The 21,838-nt window shown below is 54.5% G+C and overlaps 2 protein-coding genes across 2 annotated transcripts; one reads left to right on the forward strand and one right to left on the reverse strand.

Annotated features, from left to right (window-relative positions):
* Positions 1-786: 786 nt before the first annotated feature.
* Positions 787-10,446, reverse strand: Rbpjl (recombination signal binding protein for immunoglobulin kappa J region like). The gene is made up of 12 exons (XM_078049087.1): positions 10,425-10,446; positions 9,129-9,237; positions 7,729-7,854; positions 6,603-6,673; positions 6,303-6,418; positions 5,902-6,076; positions 3,392-3,529; positions 2,890-2,999; positions 2,489-2,641; positions 1,423-1,578; positions 1,203-1,306; positions 787-1,103 (listed from the first exon to the last, which is right to left on the reverse strand). Exons 1-12 carry the CDS (start codon positions 10,444-10,446, stop codon positions 830-832), a joined length of 1,554 nt encoding a protein of 517 aa, XP_077905213.1. The 3' UTR covers positions 787-829.
* Matn4 (matrilin 4) lies at positions 5,930-20,732 on the forward strand. Its single transcript, XM_078052078.1, has 13 exons — positions 5,930-6,721; positions 8,460-9,205; positions 11,496-11,605; positions 12,352-12,921; positions 13,457-13,579; positions 15,399-15,521; positions 15,623-15,745; positions 15,832-15,954; positions 17,128-17,178; positions 18,436-18,849; positions 18,931-19,083; positions 20,163-20,269; positions 20,350-20,732. The coding sequence occupies exons 3-13, from the start codon at positions 11,527-11,529 to the stop codon at positions 20,407-20,409; spliced, it is 1,926 nt and encodes a 641-aa protein (XP_077908204.1). The 5' UTR covers positions 5,930-6,721; positions 8,460-9,205; positions 11,496-11,526; the 3' UTR covers positions 20,410-20,732.
* Positions 20,733-21,838: the final 1,106 nt, after the last annotated feature.

Raw genomic sequence — 21,838 nt, forward strand, 5'->3', positions numbered from 1 at the left:
TGGCAGGCTCTCTGCACCACAGAATCTGCTCTGGACAGAGACTGATTCTAGAAGAGCAGAGGAATGCCTGATCCTCGCGGCTGCATCCTATTGGGCCTGCAGGAGAAATAACTGGGGACATGGTTAAGATGGCAAAGCCGGCCTGCTGCCCCGGGCACTGCTCGGCCACCACAGCTGTGGGCCAGAGAGCAAACACAGGCAAGGGTACAGAGGTGGCTCCAGCCCTGGGGGAGTTCAGGGAGTGGCATATTGCGGTGCCCCATAACAGGACCAGTGCTCCAAGAGGATCCAGTGTCCACATGTGACTTCGGGTTCTCTAGGACTTGGTGCTGCCGATCAGATCTGGTACTCCAAGCAAAACCAGTGCTCAAGGGCATGCTGGCCGTGATTCAGAAGACTCTCTCCTGGCAGGGTTTGTGAAATTATGTGTTTTCTCTTCAAGTCGGGACACAGATGCCTGGAGGGCAAATGACCCAGGCTTGGCTCAGATCCCTCCACCCAGCGTGTGAAATTGTGAGAGAAAGAAAAGACATCGACGGAGGGGACAGGGACCAGACAAAGTTACTGAGGCAGAGATAGATAAATAGACAGATAACAGATAAATGATAGAGACAGAGGGATTTAGAGGCAGGAAGAAGAAATAAAGATTGGGAGAAACATGCACCCTGAACATGGACAGCATCACTGGGGTCGTGTCTTCCTACATGCCTAAGGACAAGCAAGTGACACTTAAGACTGCGGTTCCCTGGCCAGGTTTCTTGCCCTTTCACAGCATAGGGGCCAGGGAACAGGACTTGTCAGCTGGAGCAGTTGCGGGCGCAGGTCTCGTCTACGTCTGGATGAAGAGGTGGAAGTTGGTGCGCGTGAACTCGTGGTGGATGCTCTCCAGGAGCGCGTCGGCGTCCGTGGCGGGTTCCGCGGCGCCGGCAGAGCCGGGCCTGGCGCTGTACTCCGGGGTGTAGGTGAAGGTGAAGGCGCTGGGGTAGAGCAGCCCGTCGGCGCGCACCAGGCTCACGGGCACCGTGATGGGAGTGCGCAGCCAGCGCCAGTCGCTGCCGAAGGCCGCCACGTCGGGCACCACGCACACCAGGGACCTCGGGCTCCTGGGGTGGGCCAAGGGGTTAGGGCTACAGGGACTTGGATGGCCCGTGCGCCCCGGTCCCTGCTCCCTCGAGCCCGGGGGCCGCCTGTCCGCCCCGCACCTGTACATGGTTTCTGACTCCACGTCCCCGAACCACACCTTGAGCCCCGCGTGGAAGTTCTCTCCATGCAGCTCCAGCGTGGCCACGTCACCCCCGCCGCTGAGCTGGGGTAGAGCGCCACCGGTGGGATGAGGGAGGGGACGGAAGTCGCTGCCCTCCCCCGCCAGCTCCCCCGCCTCTCCCCTACGCCCGCCCGCCGGCGCCCCCAGGGCCTGGCCACCTCGAGGCTGCTGATGAGCGGCACCGGAGTGACCGGCTCCCGCGGACACGCCAGGCTGGTGCTGAAGGAGAACTCCACCGACTCGGTGCCGATGATCGTCCAGCAAGAGCTGTCGTTGAGCAGCGCCCTGTTGGCCTCCTTGGGGCACGGAGAGGCCTGGGGGGAGACCGAGGGTGTGGTGGAAGCTTCTGTCGCTGGTGGCCAACCTAGGGCCTGGGCCCCGTCAGGTCCAACGGGGGTCTACACGCCCTGGAGGAAGCCCTGGAGTCCTCTCACTTAGAGTTAAATAAGTTCACTGCACCGGCTGGTCCCCAATGGCCTTATTTTCGTGGGATTCTATAATCTTAGTTTAATTAATTAGCTTATTTATCTATTTTGGTACTGGGGATTGAACCTAGGAACACTACCAAGGAGCCACATCCCCAGCCCTCTTTGTTTTTTCTTTGAGACAGGGTCTGGCTAAATCGCCCAGGCTGCCTTCAAACTTGAGATCCTTCTGTCTCAGCCTCCCAAGTGGCTGGAATTACAAGTGTGTACCACCAAGCCCAGCCTATAATTTCATTTTTTTAAAACAATATTCAATTTTATACCCTAATAAACTATGACGACTTAAATATTCATTGGAAAGGAATATTGTTCAATAATAGTTATTCTCTACAAATTATGATTTTATCTCCCAATAATCTAGGATAATATTCTTTTGGGAATAATATTGCTGAATATTATTATATTCCACACTTCGCAATTCTCCCTTAACATTCTGTGATTCTAATAGACTTTACTCAACAATAATTAATACTATTATCAATTATGGTTTTTACTTATGCTCTGTAATTTTACATCCTATCACTATGATCTTAATATTCTTAGGGAAGGAGCATTGCTTAATAACAGTAATTATTATTTTTTCTACATTCTATGATTCTGTCCTGATAGTCTATGATTCTGACCTCCCATGGCGGGCCTTCAGTAAGCAGCATCCGCGGTGATGACAGCTTATATCACCTCCCCCCCCCCCCCCCCCGTTCTCCCTTTTGAGGATGCTCCTGTGATATTCTCTGCTCACCTGGAATTGCACCACCTTCTCTGTGGCAAGGCATAAGTAGGTGCCACCCCCTTCCGGAGGGCCACCAGGAAACTGGAAGGCACACTTGTGCAGTTGAGAGATAGGCTCATCTACGTCGAGGAGAGCACACTGTTTGGCTACTTTGCGGATGATCTGCAACACACGGGTGGTAGGGAGAGTGGTAGCAAGGTGTCCAGGTGACCAGAGGCTGTCGTCCCAGCCAGTTTCTGCTCCTCTGATTGCCATGGTGTCATTGGCAGATACCCACCAACCACCCACTGTTTCCAGAGTGAGAATAGGTGCCTTCACCCTTGGGGTCTCACCACCCCCACCCTGCCCCTGTGGGCACTTCCTCTCCATGAATCCTGGGACCCCTTCAGGTACACCCTCCTTCCTCATACCATAGGAGGTAGCGTGATGCCAGTGACTGTGCAGACAAGCTGCACCAGGGAGCCATAGCGGACGTAGCCCTCTCGAGGTGGGAAGTCCCCTTGCGTGGAGTGCTCATCAGCTGGGGGTGGAAGGAAGGAAGGAAGAAGGGTTTCAGGGGCCCCAAGCTTGTGCTCCAAACCCTGCCTTTTTTACCCCTGACCCCATCTCACATCACACTGGGCCTTGCTGGTCCCTCAGGGAAGCTGCTAAACTGAAGGTTCTAGTCCTGGGGAGGCCACATGTGGCCATCATTATAAATGTCTGCTCCTGGGGCAGACACTTACTCGGGCATGGACACTGGAATCAGAGTAGCTTGGATCAGTCACTGACTCACTGGGACCCTGGGCAAGCCTTTTTATTTCCAAGATGGGATACACAGGGCCAGGTTTACTTTCCTTGAGGGGTTGGGGTGAAGATTGAATAAGTGAATGCACATGCAGGGCTCGGCCCTGGGCCTGCTGACATAATTACCCAGGTGGAGCGTGAAGGCAGCCCACTGTCTTGCACTGGCCACAAAGGCCCCATCCTCCACAGAGAGGTAGCGCGTGGACACTGTCTGGGAGCGCAGGCGGTTGAAGAGGGAGACCTTTGAGCCTGAGGATATGCACACTGTGAAGGGAGGTAGAATCAGTGCCCTGGTTCCTTGGACTTGCCACTCAATCTCCTGTCCTTTGTCCCTGTGCCGTCCTATGCCCTGGGTTACCGGTATGTGCCGCAGCACCCAGCCCACTGGCCTGGACACACTGCATTCCTATTTCACAGCTATTTATCTAGGGCTTGCTGCAGTCCAGCCTCTGGCCTTTGTCCTCTCCCTTGTGCTCCCTGGGCATCTCATCAAGTCACTCAGGGCCTACTTTGTGGCAGGCACTGTGCTGGGTACTGGGTTCCAACATGTCAACTAGTCCTGGCTTTGCTTTGGAAGAGGTCACCATCTCAAGGTCATAATTATACAATGGCAATATGATGTGACGAGGGCTGAGTTATGGATCTTCTTGGAGGAGGTTACACTTGTAGCCAGGAGCGTGAAGCAGGTGGAGTTACACAGAGGCAAAGACCACGTGGTGTGAAACGGGCACGAAGCTTCTAGGGCTTGACATTTCTCTCTTCCGGCCTATCGCACATACTCAGAGCCAAGCTCTACTTTGACCATCTGGAGAGAAGGCACAGGTGGGTCCTTGGCCAGTTTCTTCTTACAGTGCTGGACAGACTGCAGGTGCTCCGTTTGTACTTTGTCCAAGCCCTCCTCAGAATAAGAGGCAGTGTTTATTGTGAGCCAAGTACTTTTCCAAATGTTTTTACATGTATTAGCTCATTTGATTCTCTTAACGACTTTCTGAGGTAGATAACACTATCCCTACTACAGGTAGCAATCTGCTCAAGATCATGTAGCTCACAAGCTGTAGGACAGCTTGTTGGAAACTCAGGCCACTGAGCTCTGGAATCTGCACTCTTTTTGGATTTTTATTTATTTATTTATTTATTTATTTATTTATGGTACTGGGGATGGAACCCAGGGGAGCTTAACCACTGAGCCACACCCCAGCCCTTTTTTGTATTTTATTTAGAGACAGGGTTTCACTGAGTTGCTTGGCACCTCACTAAATTTCTGAGGTTGGCTTTGAACTCAAGATCGTCCTGCCTCAGCCTCCCTAGCTGTTGGGATTACAGGCAGACGTCACTGTGCCTGGCTGGAATCTGCTGCACTCTCAACCATCATACTGTGCCACCACCCTCCCTGGCTCTCCTGTGATGCCAAGGGCCTGCCAGAACACTGCCTGGATCTGGGCATTCTGCAGGCTTTGTTGTGCTGATGTTTTCTAGTGCTGGGGATTGAACCCAGGACCTCAAGCAGGCTAGGCAAGCATTGTACCCCTGAAGTTCTTCCCCCAACACATTTTGCTTTTTGTTGTTGTTGTTGTTTTGTTTTTTGGTTGTTGTTGTTTTGAGACAAGGTTTCCCAGGCTGGCCTCAATTTGCGATCCTCCTGAGTGGCTGGGTTACAGGTATGTGCCACAGTACCCAGCTCCAAATATTTCTTAAGTGAATGGATGAATATTCGAAACCCAATGTTCTTCATTTACCATATAGGAACAATGATAGGAACTACTTCACAGGGACAGGATGAGCATCAGACAGGGTGATATCAGTAGTCACTAGCTCAGAAAGCCCCCTCACTCCCTTCCCTCCCAGCCATGGGAGTGGGGTGTCATTGTAATTCAGACACGCCCCTCCCAGCCTTTTCTTAGAGCTCCTGCCTGGGATTTGCCACTTGACATCAGGACCATATGTATCTCAAATTGCTTCTGCGATCCACGGTGCATGTCTCCTCTGCAAGGCTATCTTTCCTCTAGAAAGAGACACCCGTCTTATCATACACGATCCAGCACTACTCAGCACAAAGTCAGGCAAACAGCAGGCACTCCATACTTTTTTTTTAAGATAGGGTCTCCACTATGTTGCCTAGGCTAGTCTCTAACTCCTGGACTCAAACCACCCTCCTGCCTCAGCCTCCCGAGTAATTGGGATTATAGGCACAGGCCACACCCTGCTCCACAAATACTATTAACTGAATTTTCTCTGTCACTTTATTGCCATCCCCCTCGCTCCCAGTGCTGGGAACTGAACTGGAGCCTAGCACAGGTAAGCACTGAGCCAACCCCAGACCTTTCCGTCTCACTTTGAATCTGTCCCTGGATTGCCAGCCGCAGTGGTTTTTGTCTCTTCTGAGCACCGCTCTCATCCCACTCCCACTCCAGCTTATGCGTCCCCTTTCCTCAGCCTTGGTTCCCTACATCTCCAGGCCTAAGCGGCACCCACTCATCCAGACCGGACTCCTCTCGCCTGGACGCCGCCCTGGTCACTCGGATCCCACACCTACATCTCGCCCCACGCCCCCCATCACGTCCCTCTCCCAATTCAGCGGCTCTCGACTTGGTGGCACCTCCCGCCCTGCCTCGCCGTCGGGCCCCTCCTCGGCTCACGGTCGGTGTTTTTCAGCGACTGCTTCTTTTGCGACGGCTTGGAGATGACCTTGATGAGGCGACTGTGGAAGGTGCCCAGCTCGCGGCCCCCTCGCAGCACCAGCCGCAGCACCAGGCGGAAGTGCTTCCTCTTGTCGGCGTCGGAGATGTACAGGGTCTTGGCACAACCGAATTCCTGCAGGTTCGAGGCATGGGACCGTCACATCCCAGCCCTCCTCCACACACCCCCCCGTTATCTGACGTCCGGCCCATGGAGGTGACAAGAGGCTCCAGGAGCTTGGCCTCTGACCTCCCGACCTCCCGACCTCCCGGCCTATCTCTGGTTAGGAAGGAGGCTCAGGGGCTCCTCTCTAGAAAGGCGGGGTGGAGCAGGAACCGGGCTCCCCCCTGAGCACTCTCACCCTGGAGTCCGGCTGCTCCTCGAAATTCAGCTTCTGCGTCTCGGCCGCGCTGCCGGACGCGCCGTCCAGTCCCATGTAACCGCAGACTGTAGGCCCGGTCTCCCCCGCCTGGTGGGCTGGACAGGGACGCGAACGGCTCTAAAAGGACTCAGGATCCCAAGACTCAGGCGCCGGGCAACCTCAGCTTTCACCGCCAGAGGGTGCAGCGAGGCTGCGCCGGCGAACCGTCCCGTTCCCAGGCCCAGAGCGCAGTCCTCCCTGCAGAGACCAGCAACCCACGTCCCCTGAGGGCGCCCTCACCTTGACCCTGCACTGGCTTCACCCTCCAGCCGGGACCCGCGAGGTAGACACAGGGCGGGGGGCAGAAGAACCTACCGAGACAGGAGAGTGCCGGGTTCGTTTCTCCGCTTGCTTGTCTGGTAAGCATCACCAACCCACCCAGCCCTTGATTCTGCCTCCCATTCTCCCCTAGGCTCCTCCATTCCTGTGAACCCCATTAAGGTCGGACCTTTCTTTTATTTACACCCCTTACCCAATCCATCTGCAAGTACCCCCACTCCACCTTCAAAACCCCCGGAATCCAGAATCCACGGGCTTCTTACCACCTCCCACCCCTGCTCTGCCTGCACCACGCATCTGCCTTCCAGCCAGCCTCTCTGTTGTCCTCCTGCACCCTTCAACTTATTTTTCACACAGCAGACAAAGTGCTTTTTAAAAAAACATGAGTCAAATCATGTTACTCCTGTTCTTGAAATCCTCCAGTGGCTTAAAATGCCAAGTCTTCACATGATCTGGCCCCTGCTTACCTCTCCCACTCTTTCCTATAACTCCCCCCTCTTCCTCTACCTCCAGCCATTCGGCCTTCTTTTGTGCCTCGAACATAGTTGGTATAGCCACAGGGTCTTTGCATTATTTTGTTCTTTGTAGTTGGAACATTCTTCCCTTGGATTTCCTCATGGCTGGTTCCATCTTAACATTAGAGTCTCCTCCTTCATCTAACAAGCTAAAATACCCTTGCTTCAATTTCTGTGACATTACTTTGTTTTATTTTCCTTTTAACTTTCCCCATGATCTGGAAATATCTTATTTGCTGACTTGTGGGGAGGTTATAGTTTGTCTCTTCACATTAGAAGGAAAATACCATGAAGGCAGGGACTGGGTCTTGTTCCACTGTGTGCCCAGTGCCCAGCAGAGTCTGGCACATGACAGGCACTCCAAAAGTGGCTGAATGGATGACAAGTGGAGTGAGAGAGTGCAGATGGTAGAGGTTCTGCTATAGACCAAAGTGGGGGGCATGCTGGCAGAGGGCCAGGTCCCCTGATCAGTCAATAGCTGAGGTCTCAGCCCTAAGTCCCCTGGCAGGAGGGCAGAGGGGTGCCTGGGGTTGAAAGCCACAGGGAGCTGGGAGGGCCATGGAGGCACCTACCGCTTCTCGTTTCCGTATGATTTCTGGGCCACCTTGGCATGTAGGATCCGCACTGTCTGTTCACATCCTTGCTGCAGACACCTGCACACGCCTTCCCTCAGGATGGTGGTGCACTCCGGGGAGGACCTAGGAGTGGGACAGGCCCACAGCAGGGAGAGTCACGGATGGGTGGCACATAGCCCACCACTGCGGTTGAGTAAAATGAAGCAGGGCAGGGGTGGGATTGGGATGGGGCTACTATACATTCTGCTTCCCAGGGATCAAGGTGTGTGTGTGTGGGGGGAGTGTTAGACCAAGGAGAGGACTTAGATGCAAGTTGTGGGCTAAATATTTGGACTTTGAGATACTCAATGAAGCATGCATGGGGCCCAGTGGGACCACCCAGGTGCCACTCTATGGGTCTGGCTTCCTGCCTGCCCCTTGGCACTCTGGGGCCTCAGGGAGACATAGCTGTGACACAGAGGCCCCACTTATGCTGGCCTTGAGATGGGGTATGTGGGACTGGTCGTTAAGCCTCCCCATCCCCAGAATGCCAAAGGGAAATGCTGGAACTGGGCCCAGAGTGCTGCTCTCTCACCTCCTGCCAGCAGACTCCACAAAAATGAAAAGCACCCCAACTCTGTCCCGGGATGGGGGGCAGCTGAGGTCTTCTATGCCCAAAGCAACATTCCTCTCTTTCTCCCATGAGAAGGGGCCTAATGCCATGCGGGCTTTCCTTTCCTTGATTACAGGGAATCAAAGTCGATTACATTGGCGCTGCAGGATAAGCCAGGTCAGAGCCCGGGGTTTCTGGTGGCTTCGCAGCATGGGGGGTTGAATGGGTGAGGGTGGGTGCACCCAAAGCCTGCCCCACTGCAGGGCGCATGTAAAGAAGTCTCTGGTGGGAGAGAATTTGAGAACTAGCAAGCTGGGGCCCAGAGAGCCACTATCCCTGAAGCTGTGCGTTTGAGCCTTTTACCCTCTGGGTGGGACCCGAGTCAAGGCCTTTCCTCACTCCTGGAAGGGACAACGGAGGGCAAGAGTCGGGCGGGCCCTCGGACGTCGGGCCAGGCAGTCGGGCGGCCAAAGCCAGGACCGCTCCGCCTCTTGGGGCTCTCCTCGGGGAAGTGCCTCGTAGGCTTCCAGCGCATTCCGGCTGCGAGTGTCGCCGCCCGTCTCCAGCTGCAGCGGAATTCCGGCCCGGCAGCTCGCGCCTGCAGCTCCAACCCGGCAGGGACAGGGGACGCTGCGCTTGCCCCGCCCCAGTCGTCAGGGGAAGCGGGATCGCTCCCTGCCAGTGGGAGGGTCGCAGCCCGCGCTCCCCCTCCCCACCCGCCAGCCTTGGGTTAAATGCGGCCGCCGCCTCTGCTCGCTCCAGCTGCCTGGCAGTCCCACCTAGGGCGCGCTGCCCACGTCGTTACCTGGTCCAACTGCCCGCGAGGCTCCGCCCGTCGGCTCCGATCTGCGGCCGCGCCTCCGAGCTGTCCAGCAGGCTCAGGTGAGTCAGAGGGCCCGGGGGCACTGAGGGTTCTGCAGGGGAGCGCGTGTCAAGCCCGATCCCGAGACCGCAATTAACCCAGGAAGCACCGCCACGGTGCCTAAATCTGACCTGCAGTGACCTTTCCATCTTCGGTGGGGTCCTTTCCAAATCGAGTCTTCACGAGAAAAGCCGACAAAAAGGGAGCACCCTTTGCCTAATCTTCCACCCCCAGGCCCAGGCACTGCGGTGTTCAATCTTGGGACCTTGAAAGAGTTTGCACAGACCGCCCTCCCTTGCAAGTCCACTTTCCCCAATCTAAGTGCATCAGCCAAACTTTCCCTTTAACCAAGGATTAACTCTTCAGAGGAGTCCTGGGCTCTAGTGTCATCCAGGTGACCACGTTGCTGTGACATTGGGTGAAGACCCCCATGGTCCTCTCTGGGCTTAGTTCTTCCTGTAGGCTGGGGGTAGGGGGCTGGATGAGTGATGGGCTTCTCCACAGTCCCTATTTCGACTTTCTAGGATTCCTGGGGTTGAGGCAGAGCCAAGTGTATGTTGGCTCAGGTCAAGAGTAGGATAAGGGGACCCTCATCAGGATTTGGGGGGCTCCAGAGGCAGGTAGGAAGGGTTGGAGAATGGCAAAGGGCCCTGCGGCTTTTACCCACATGCTACCCAGGGGTCCTCTCTGCTGTGACCAAGCAAGAAAAGGCACTCCCCACCCTCCCATCTCCACCAGCAGCTGCAGATCCAAGGGGCACATTTAGCTTAGTCACCCTGCCACGGTGGGCCCTGCCAGAGAGATTGTTGTTCCTCCACTAGGCCTGGAAGGCGAAGGGGGAGAAGAATCCCAGGCGGGAAAGCCTTCTGGAGCGATCCTCAGGCCCTGGCCTTGCTCAGAATAGGCCCATTCATGGAATTGGGGGGTGGGGAGTTGGGTTGGGGGGGGTGGCCCTCTCTGCCAAGAAACAGCAACAGAAAAATGGCTACCGCAGTCTCAACTTGGGGCGCAGGGGTGGGGTAGAGAAAGGAACGCCAAGAGGTGTAACTCCTAGGCCTCGGGAGCTAGGCAGCTTAGGAGCCAGCCGGGAGCCAGGATCCCTGGATTCTAGTCCTGCCTTGCAGCTCAGCTGGCTGTCTTCCTGGGACTCAATTTTTCCATGGGTTCAAGGGGGTGGGGAGGGTCCTTCCGTTATTCTCAAGGGATGTCGTCGGGGGCCACTGGAGGGCGAGGGCTCACCTGCTGCCCCCATAGGGTCCATGGCCACTCTGCAAGGCCCTGGCTGATCTCTCGCTGTCCTTGGGCACGTCCAGTGCCACCGTCCCCGGAACTCTGCACAACTCTGCTCCCTGAGCCTCGTGCGGGATATATTCCAGGCAGGTCTTATCTCCAAGGCTCCGGGCTCCTGGCCGGCTGTTTGCTCTGGGCAGGGACACCTGCTGGGCAGATGTGGGCTTCCCACGGCCACTAGACCGCCGCAGCCAGGCCCGACGCCCCCTGGCGGCCTCTCCTGAGAGCAGGCGGGGAACCGAGGCACCAAGGCCCTGGTTGTGCGTGGTGGGCTTTGGCGGATCACTGCCCACCACCCCCACACTCGAGCTTGAGAAAGGGGCGGCCACCTGCGGTTGGGCGGTGTAGGGGAAAGGTTTGCAAAGACAGCCATACAGAAGCTCCTGTGTGCGGAGGGGAGGGCCGAGGAGGTGAATGGTTTCTGTCTGCCGAGGTTCGCCTCTTGGGAAAAGAGGCACGGAGCCCTCCGGCTGGCTCCCAGAACCAGACAGACTAGGGTACTATCCTGGCGCAGCCACTTCCTTGCCGCACGACTTTGGGTACCAGGGCTTGACTTCTCTACGCCCGAGTTTTGTCCTCTGTGCAGTGGGGACAACAGCAACCTTGGTGTTAGAGCTGGAGAGAGGATTACATGCTACAACGCGTGAAAAGCATTTAACGCTGTACCTGGTATTTAGGAAGGCCTTTTTCTTTCAAAATTTTGTATATTTAAGCTACTATTTATTTATTATTCTGCTATCCTACAAAGTATAACTTTCTACAGTTCTACAAAGAATCTCTTGTGTTTCCCAGCAATCCTAGTGTGATGACATGTGTGTGTGTGTGTGTGTGTGTGTGTGTGTGTGAGAGAGAGAGAGAGAGAGAGAGAGAGAGAGAGAGAGAGAGAAACGTTTGGACCATACACAAAAATAGAGATTAGTAAAATAACCCATGACCCTCTCCTCTCCCCTTCAAGTATCCATTCCCCAGAATAAGAGCTCTGTCAATACTATTGCTTTTCTAATTTATGTCTCCCTCCAGGCTCTGACATCTTCTCTGTCCCCCAAGCAATATGAGAGGCCTTCTTTGCTGGCCACTGGCCACGTTGCTGCTCCTTCTCCAGCCCTGGGAAACCCAGCAGCAGCCCACAGGTGAGCGGGTGCCCCGCCCTCAGCAGCGGGAGGAGGAGGAGAAGAAGCTTCTTTTGCAGCCAACTGGGGGGTGGGGAGTGGAGGGGAGGGGAAGGGGGGGGAGAAGCCTGAGCCTGGAAACGTATGGCACTCACTGGGTTTGAGATTCACACTTCGCCTGCCTCTCTGGGCCTCACCTCTAGGATATGGCTTAGTTTTGGGTTCATGCAGAACTGTCCATTCAGGGTTTGATTTTAAAAAACTTATTGAAAACATGGAAAAATTAAGAGATTTCACACACAAATTCTGATTTGGGATTTCTTTTTTTAAAAAAAAATCCAAGGACCTGATAATATTCGATCCTCGTGAGCACATGGCAACTTTTGGGTGGAGCTGCTCGGTTTAGAAGGGGTAAAGCCGCGTGTCCACGGCCCTAAGCCAGCCAGGTCATTCATTTTTGTTGCCTGTCTGACCCTTATTGGCATTTGAGTTTTCAACACCTGCTCCTCGCCCTTTCCTTAATGGATAATGCCTTCCCAGAGTAGCCCTCAGAAGTGTCCATGGGAATGTGTGCAATCTCCTAGCCCAGTTTCTCAGCAAATGCTAGACGAGGGAGGGTGTTTAACCTGCCTTTGCTAGGTTAATGCTATGCTGGGCACTGCTGCACCGGAATAGCATCATTTCTCTTGGGTTTCCGGGGGTGGACGTGTCTTTTTGGAGGTAAGACTTTGCTAACCTAAGAAAGTCCTTCCTGATCTCCACTGTAGGTCCCAAGTGCCATACTGGGCCGCTGGACTTGGTCTTTGTGATCGACAGCTCCCGCAGCGTGCGCCCCTTTGAGTTCGAGACAATGCGGCAGTTCCTAGTGGGCCTCCTCCGCAGCCTCGACGTGGGGCTCAACGCCACGCGTGTCGGCGTGATCCAGTATTCGAGTCAAGTGCAGAGCGTCTTCCCGTTGGGCGCCTTCTCGCGCCGCGAGGACATGGAGCGCGCCATCCGCGCCCTGGTGCCACTGGCGCAGGGTACCATGACTGGGCTGGCAATCCAGTACGCCATGAATGTGGCCTTCAGCGAGGCAGAAGGGGCGCGCCCGCCGAAGGAGCGCGTGCCGCGCGTCGCTGTCATCGTGACCGACGGGCGGCCGCAGGACCGCGTGGCCGAGGTGGCGGCGCAGGCGCGCGCTCGCGGCATTGAAATTTACGCGGTGGGGGTGCAGCGCGCCGACGTGGGCTCCCTGCGCGCCATGGCGTCGCCCCCGCTGGACGAGCACGTCTTCCTGGTCGAGTCCTTTGACCTTATCCAGGAGTTCGGTCTGCAGCTCCAGGGCCGGCTGTGCGGTGAGTGGGCGGGCGCTGGAGCGAGGCTCCAATTCTGTTTGGATTCTTGTTCCCTCACAGGGAGTCCCTTCCCATCCCGGCGGAGGGGTGTGGTTCACCCTGACCTTAGGGTCAAACTCCAACACCAAAGGCCTTCAGCAAGAATTACTACCCCTCAAAGCTGAGAGCAAGGCCCGGCAGCAGGCCTGCCCCGCCCACCTGGTCATGGCCCCTCCCACTCCGTTTAACTATGTCCACTAACGCTGCGGGGTCTGAGCATTCTGAGTTGTTCTGCCCACTGTAAGCGCTTCTCTGCACCGTCCTTACCCCTGTGTGGTCCTGCCTATCCTACTGACACGTGGCTGTTCATAGGAGCTGCTCAAGCCCTCCTCTTTGCCTAAGCTCTCCCACCTGGTCAGACCCCCTCACAGGAATCACTTCCCACCCAAGGCCTTCTTTGAGGATGCTGTTGCCTCTGACCGCACCCCATCCAGCTCTCTCATTGGAGGCTTTTGCCCTTCTGGCTCCTGCTGATTCTAATGCTGTGTGTCCTTAGGGAAGGACTTGTGTGCTGAGTGGGGACACATCTGCCAACACCAGTGTGTCAGTGCTCCGGGAACGTTCTACTGCGCCTGCAACTCTGGCTACAAGCTAGCAGCAGATAACAAGAGCTGTTTGGGTGAGAACTACCCCGCCCTGCCATCTCACTACTCCCGAGCCTTCTTTGGCTCTGTGTAGCTCCAGAATTGGTGGGAACGAAGGAGTTTGGAAGGGAAGTAAAAACTGGCCTCTTTCACCTTAGAGGCCCAGGGAAGAGGAAATCACCAGGTCCTGGTGGGACCAGGGCTAAGAATCTTGACCCTGTAGTTAAGCTACTTTCTGTAGCCTCTTTTCCTTCTTTTAGCCCAGTCTCCTAACTCACTTCACTCCTCTCCCCAAAGTGTTTCTGTCTCCTCCCCGTGTCTGTTACTTAGACACTGTTGGGGTCCTCAACAGTTAGTGGGGTCCCCCCACATGCTGCTCTTCCTGCCTCTGCACCTCAGCTGTTTCTGTAGAGCTCACCTGGGCAGCCTTTGCTACTCCCCTCTGCTTCCACAAACCTTTCCTTCCTTTCTTCCTTCTTTCCTTCATTGGAATCAGGGATTGAATCCAGAGGTGCTTAACCACTGAGCCACCTCCCCAGTCCTTTTTATTTTGTAGTTAGAGACAAGATCTCACTAAGTTGCTGAGGCTGGCTTTGAACTCGTGATCCTCTTGCCTCAGCCTCCTGAGTGTAGACATCTTTCACGACTTTGTTCTTCATTTTTTTGTCTTCTGAGAAGCTCTGGCCCGTGATTCCTTGCTTACACAATTGGGTTTTTCTCTGTGACATGTTCAAGGGTCTACTCTTGTAATTGTGACTGTTGCTATTCCTGACTGCTAAGTTAGTATCAGGCATTGTGCTAGGAGGACTCCAAACATTAGCTCTCGACCTCACAAGGACTTGGAAGAGGAGATCATGTGATCTCAAAACCCAGATGCCACCTGGGTTTCTAGAAACTTTTTAAAGTCTGGTTCTAACTCCCCATTTGAGGACTGTGAACATTCAAATTCCTCCTCAAGATCTCTTCTGCTGCATTCATTAGATTTTGGGTCCTTTCTCAGTTTTTGACCCTGTACATACGGTTCTTGTGTCATGCATGTAAATCAGCCTCTTCATTGTTTTATAGGCTTGTGGGCATGCAAGTGTGTGTGTGTGTGTGTGTGTGTGTGCGCGCGCGCGAGCGTGCACGCCTGTGTGTATATCCATTTTACTAAAGAATGACTGCCAGGGATGTGAGTTACACTTATAAAGTCAAAAATGAGAAAGGAAAAAACCCCCATTGTTTATAATTGAATGTGTGCTGCCCTTGTTCCTAGAAGCCCCCGGTCGGTCAGCTCACTGCAGGGACTTTTAACGGGCACCTTCAGCCCACAGAGCTGCTGATCTCCAAACCATCTCTTGTGTTCTTTTTCTTCAAGGCAGATTCCCCCTTTCCAGCGCTAATCTGCCATCCTCCCACCTCCAAACCATCCAGGTGCTGAACAGGGCAAGAGCCTTCCTTTAGCAGAAGGAAACTGTACACAACAATGGCCATCCTCCATTATATTCCCATTTTGCAGATGGAGAAATGGAGGCTCAGAGAGGTCAAGTGGCCATGCCTTGTCCTCCCCTAGAAGTCAGTAGCATCTGGAAGACAGGGGCCCTGCCTTCTATGACTGTGGCTTCTCATTCTCATGACTGGCTCAGTAATGGGCACACTGGCTCTGGGGTGTGTCCAGTAGGGAGGGTGGCCTGGCACCGAGGAAGGAGGCTAAAACATACAGAAGTTATAGGTGTCTGGGTGCCCCTGAGACTAACTGGTCTAGGTCTTTGGGGTTGGGGTCGCATGGGTATCCTTAACAGGCTCCCTGGTGTTCGTGCTGCTAGGGCTGAGGAGTGCGGTTCTGGGCCAGAGCTGACCCCCTCCCATCCTCAGCCATAGACCTGTGTGCTGAAGGGACCCATGGCTGTGACCACCACTGTGTCAGCTCCCCGGGCTCCTATTTCTGTCGTTGCCAAGCGGGCTTTGTTCTCCAAGAGGACCAGAGGAGCTGCAGGGGTGAGTGAGTCCCAGCCCCCGCCACCCACCAGCCCCCTGGACCCAGGCCTCTGGTGGCTCTGATCAGAAAGGACATCCTGGTGTTTCTTTGTCCCCTTCAGCCATTAACCACTGCGGCTTTGGGAACCACAGCTGTGAGCACGAGTGTGTCAGCACTCTGGGTGGGCCACGGTGTCGCTGCAGAGAGGGCCACGTTCTGCTGCCCGACGGGAGGACCTGTCAGGGTGAGGGCGTCCTGCACTCTGGGGAGGGGCAGGAGACCTCATCTGCCGCCAGCACCCTGACTCATCCCGTCTGTCCCTCTTTTAAGTCAGGGACCTTTGCAATGGTGTCGACCACGGCTGCGAGTTCCAGTGTGTGAGCGAGGGCCTGTCCTACCGCTGCCTGTGCCCAGAGGGACGGCGACTCCAGGCGGACGGCAAGAGCTGCCTCCGTGAGTCGAGGGTGTGAGAGAGCTTGGTCTGCTTCTGCCCCCTGCCGCCTGCCTGAGCTGGGTCCTAGGACGTGTGGTGTGCCTGTTGGGGGTGGGGCTCCCTGCCTGTCTCCCAGCCTTCTCCTCAGTCTCCTTTCCTGCCTCCAAGGTTAACTTAGGAATCCGTATTGGATCAAATTCTTCCTTGGTTTAAAATCCCTCTGTGGCTCTGCCAGTGCCTACAGAATAAAGATCCAATACCTTACCCCTGAGCTTTTCAAATGGTGACGACAACCACATTAGTGGATGATGAAATCAAATTAGTGGTTTAAAACCAGCATTTAAAAAGGAGAATGGATGGGAAAACAGAGTTCCCTGCATGTAGAAAGGGTAAGTATTGTTTCACGAAACTTTAGTTATATGAAGTGCGTCATGATGTAGTATCATTATTATCATTTTTTTTCTTACTGTGGGTTGTGGTCAAAATTTTGAAACTACCACTTAACTCATCACAGTCTAGCTTCAGCCAAGCCCATCAGCCTGTCTCCTGCCACATACAGACATTTTAGTCATGCTGGCCTGCCCCTTCCTCAATGTGTTGAGAACTTTTCAGCAATCATGCCTCTGCATCGCTGTTCCCACTTTCTGGACTGTTCTGTCTGCCTTGGCAAACTCCATCCTCCTGGTCCTTCAAGACTGTCTTGGTCCATATGGGCTGCTATAACAAAGTACCATAGACTGAGTGGCTGTCTTCATCTGCTTTGTGTGGCTATAACAAAATACCCATGGTTGGGTAATTTATAAAGAAAAGAGGTTTATTTAGCCGACAGTCCTGGAGAGGCAAGACATGGTGCTGGCATCTGCTTGGTTTCTGATGAGAGCCTTCCAACTGATGGCATCATGTCAGGAGCTTTTATGAGAGTGGTGGTTGGGCATGTGGAGGAGGTCCAAGACATGGGGTGGACTTATTTTATAACTATTTACTGTCAGTGATAATCCAGTCCCTTGAAGCCCTACCTCATTCTGTGGAGCAGGCATTCATCCCTTTCTAGGGTGGTGCCCCTGTAACCACATTACCTCCTACTGAGCCACACCTCATAAGGGTTCCACTGCCTCCCTTCCAGTACCTGAACTTTGTGGGGCAAACCATGTCCACCCCACAGCAGTGGCTTAAACAACGTTTATTTCTCATAGTTCTGGAGGCTGAGAAGTTCAAGACCAAGGCGCTGGCAGACGCAGTGTCTGGTGAGGATCTGCTTCCTGGGTGGTAGATAACAGCTTCTCACTAGGCCCTGGCAGGGTGGAGGAGAAGGAGGCTCTCCTGAGACTCTTATCAGACACTGATTGCATTTCTGAGGGCTCTACCCTTATGATCTCACCCCATCCTGATTGCCTTCTGAAGACCCCACTGTTAAGGTCATCACACTAGGGGGTGGGGGGACACAATGGTTCAAGGCAGAAGAAAGATCAAATAAAAAGCCATCACCTCTGTGCAGCCTTCCTCAATAACCCCAGGAAGGAGGAATCGCCCCGCCCTTCCCCTCTCATCTAGAACTTTCCTTAACGCGGCAGATGGCACGTCTGAGTTGCTCCGCTCTAGCCTGATTGCCTCATGGATTGGGATTGCGTTTTCTCTGTTGAACCTCCTTCGGGGGCCAGTGAAGTCCCTCGTTCTGAACAGGGTGGGCAACACTGTAGAGCCATTAGGAGCAGGAGTTTGGGGGTCAGACAAACCTGGCTTCAAGTCCCAGCTCAGTGACTGCTAGCTATGGAATCTGAGATCACTCTATCCTCCAGAACCTCAGGTTATAGAAAACGGGGATAAAACTCCAGGTTATCAGGAAGTTTGAGAATATACATATTGTATTGAGGACACACACACACACACACACACACACAGAGTAAGCTGTCAATAAATAATGTTTTTATTAATACTGGTGTGGTGCTTAGAATTGTGCCTGCTACATAGCAGATGCTCAGGAAAGGGTAGCAATGGTGGTAATTATCATTATCTTTTAAAAAGAAGCTTTGCTGGGCATGGAGGTGCATGGCTGTAGTCCCAGCTTCTCTGGAGGCTGAGGCAGGAGGATCACAAGTTCAAGGTCAGCCTGGCAATTTAGACTCTATCAAAAAGAAAACAAAACAAAAAATTTACTCCTAGTTACTCAGGAGGTTGAAGTAGAAGGATCCCAAGTTTGAGGCCAGCCTAGGAAGGGGCGGCATAGCTAACTCTGTCTCAGAAAAGGAGGGGCTGGAACTTAGCCCAGTGGTAGAGAGCCCCAGCTTTCTGAGGCTCTGGGGTCAAAGCCTAGTACCGTCCCCCACCCAAATGATGTTGGTGATTTCCCACTGTCAGGCACAGCTGAACTCGGCCCATGTGTTATAAACGTGACTGAGTGGCCAGGTGGGTGATGGTGGCGGCGGTAGTGGTCATGGTTGTCATTGTGGTTGCTATTGGTAGTCAAGCACTGCCCTCTCCATCCAAGCCTTCTGGCTGTGCAGGGTGCCGGGAAGGCCACGTGGACCTTGTTCTGCTTGTGGATGGCTCCAAGAGTGTGCGCCCACAGAACTTTGAGCTGGTGAAGCGCTTCGTGAACCAGATCGTGGACTTCCTGGATGTGTCCCCCGAGGGCACGCGCATCGGGCTGGTTCAGTTCTCCAGCCGCGTGCGCACCGAGTTTCCGCTGGGTCGCTACGGCACGGCCGCCGAGGTGAAGCAGGCAGTCCTGGCTGTTGAGTACATGGAGCGCGGGACCATGACCGGCCTGGCGCTTCGCCACATGGTGGAGCACAGCTTCTCGGAGGCACAGGGTGCCCGGCCTCGCGCGCTCAATGTGCCCCGAGTCGGCCTGGTCTTCACGGACGGGCGCTCCCAGGATGACATCTCAGTGTGGGCGGCGCGCGCCAAGGAGGAAGGTGGGCTTGGCTCGGGGGAGACTGGGCTGGGGTGCGGAGGGCGCGAGGCCGGGGGCGCCCCCTGAGTCCCCGGTCCCGTAGGCATCGTCATGTACGCCGTGGGCGTGGGCAAGGCCGTGGAGGAGGAGCTGCGCGAGATCGCTTCGGAGCCCGCGGAGCTGCACGTGTCCTACTCCCCGGACTTCAGCACCATGACGCACCTGCTGGAGAACCTCAAAGGCAGCATCTGCCCCGGTGAGCTCCCCCACCTCTTCTTTCCCTCCCCTCACTCTTCCCCACACCAGAGGGACAGCAAGGGGTGGGCTCACCAGACACAGCCTGGCTCCTGAAAGTGTGGTCCTCCGACCAGCCGCAGGGCAGGCACCTGAGAGCTTGTTAGAAATGCCGTGATTCTAGGCAGTCTCCAGACCTAATGAATCACAATTGGCACTTTAACACGACAAAGCCCAAGAAGCACTAAACTAGGTGACCTTCCCCCAAATTAGCAGTGTTCAGAATAATTTGGGAAAACTTTCAAAGGCACGCCAAATTTAACATTTGTAAGTGGAGCTACAGCATGTATCCCTTGAACTTGTTGGAAATCAATTTTATGGACTTGGCAAAGTGGCCGGACTCAATGTTTTAACTACACAAAGACATGTACTTCTTGGACGACGTAGTCCATAAATGTAATCCATCTGCTTCATTCGGTCCTCAGCAGAGGGAAAAGGGACCACTCTACCTATGGGGGAGCAGGGGCCGGTTGAACCCTGTGTGCATGGAGGTAGTGGTCACCACAGGGGTTTTAGACTCTAACCAGGCACAAGATGTGATTCTTCTTTTAGATTATCAGGTTCTGAGGGCCGGGCTGAGCCTGGCGAGTGTGTGTGTGTACATTTCTCTCTCCCCTCTCTCTTGAGGCTAATTCTAATAATTATAAGGAATATTGCAGAGGTACTGAATTAGCTGCTCGTTTAGACCCCTTCCATTCCTGACTTTTACACTCCTACAGTGTGTCAGGGACTTGTGTACACACACACACACACACACACACACACACACACACACACCACTCTAAAATCATTGAACCCTCACAACCGCCAATGAACGGTTTTCTCATTATGTCCATATAACAGAGGAGCTAACGAGCTTGCAGAGGCTGAATGAGTCTTCCAATACCCGACAGCGGTGTGGCTGGAACTCAGCCGAGGTCTGTCTAAATCCAAAGCCCATACTCACCCATATGCCCAGTGGAGGTAAACAGAGAGCCAGGGCCAGGGCCGGCTTGGCCTCCTGCCGTTTCTCCTTCCCCTGACTCTGTGCCCTACCTGCAGAGGAGGGCATCAGCGCTGGGACCGAACTGCGGAGCCTCTGCGAATGCGAGAGCCTCGTGGAGTTCCAGGGCCGCACGCTGGGGGCGCTCGAGGGCCTGACGCAGAATCATATCCTTTGGGGCTGGAGGCGTGGGCTGGAGGGAAGGTGAAGGGACCCAGCAACCCCGAAGGCCTCCTTAACCGCTCACTGGCCCAGTTGACAGCGCGCTTGGAGGATCTGGAGAATCAACTGGCCAACAAGAAGTGATGGCCGCTGGTGGCCTGGGCCGGGCTGGGGCGCGGCCTTGCGGACCGTGCTCCTAGCGCGCCGTCGGGGCGCCCGCGCCGGGCCGAATCCGGACCCTTTGGGCGGGGACCGTCCGTAGGAGGCGCTGGCGGGCTCCCAGCGCTGTGCCCGAGCTGGCCTCGCCTGGACCAGAAGCCAGACTTTGGGGGCCAGGGGATGGCGGGAGGTGAGGGGGAGCTGAGCGTGCTAAACCGCATGCCCTCAACCGTGTGCTGCGCTCAGTTCTTTGTTGTATTTCTTTTTTATTTTCTTTTTCTTAAAAAAACAAAGCTGATTTCCACGGGGTCGGTCTGTGGGCCTTGCTGTGCCGCCAGGAGGAGGGGAGGCCAGACGGAGCACGGCGCCCGGGTGGCGTCTCCTTGGAGAAAGGCGCATTGTGCGGGGGGTCGGGCTGGGCGGCAGGGGACCCGGCTCTACTTCCCTCTACTTGTTTATTCAGCCCAGAACAGATGGCTCCTTATGCAGGATGCGGGAAGGGAAGGGGCTCAATGGCAACCGCTGGGGTCTGAGCAAGTCTGCTCCCCCTCCCAACAGGGCCTTAACACAGCACTCTGGCCTGTGCCTATCTCCAGGTGCTTCCAAATCTGGCTTAAAGTCAGGACTGGAGGGAGGGGGGGTTGGGGAGGAGGTGGGAGTCAGTCACTGAACCCTTAGATGGGCAGAGTGGGGACCCACAGGTGGGTTTTACCTGGATTTTATTTCTCCCTTGCACTAGGTGAGAAGAGAAGGAGGTATCAGCTAGATCCCCTGGCCCAACCTGGGGCCCTCCCTTTGCCATTCCCTGCAAGAAAGGAAACAAAGCAAGCCCCTCCATCAGTAATGAACACAAACTGGTACCATTTTGAGCAGCACTTTAAACTTCGAGGTTTAAAGTGCTCCCAGCTCTAGAGTGATTTTTACCCTGGGCACTTTGTTTTGTCCTTAGTAGAGTGGAAATTGAAATTGTTATCCCACCAAAGGTGATGAGACTCCAGGAAGTTCCTCTAAGACGTTGACCCTGGGTCTGGAACATACCAGACCTTTAATGAAAGCTAGCTATTAATTAGACCTAGAGTAGTAGCTAATAGCACAGTTAGTCTTGGGCACATTTCAATGGGTTTCCAGGTATTTTTATTTTATGCTCACAATGACCTAGTGGGATAAGAATTATTGCCTTTGACATTCTTACTTTACAGATGAGAAAGTTGAGGCGTAAGGAGGCCGTAAGTAGGAAGAAGCTGAACCAGGATGTGTTGTTTCCTATGGCAGCTGTAAAAAATCACCTCAAACAGAGGGGCTTAAAGCAACAAATCCTTGCCTTACAGTTCTGGAGGCCAGAAGTCTACGATGGGTTGTGGAGGTGTCGGTTTCGAATTCCTTGGCTCATGGCCCCACAACCCTTTGACCTCTG

This window comes from Ictidomys tridecemlineatus, chromosome 5, assembly GCF_052094955.1.
Source record: "Ictidomys tridecemlineatus isolate mIctTri1 chromosome 5, mIctTri1.hap1, whole genome shotgun sequence".
NCBI classification, from domain to species: domain Eukaryota; kingdom Metazoa; phylum Chordata; class Mammalia; order Rodentia; family Sciuridae; genus Ictidomys; species Ictidomys tridecemlineatus.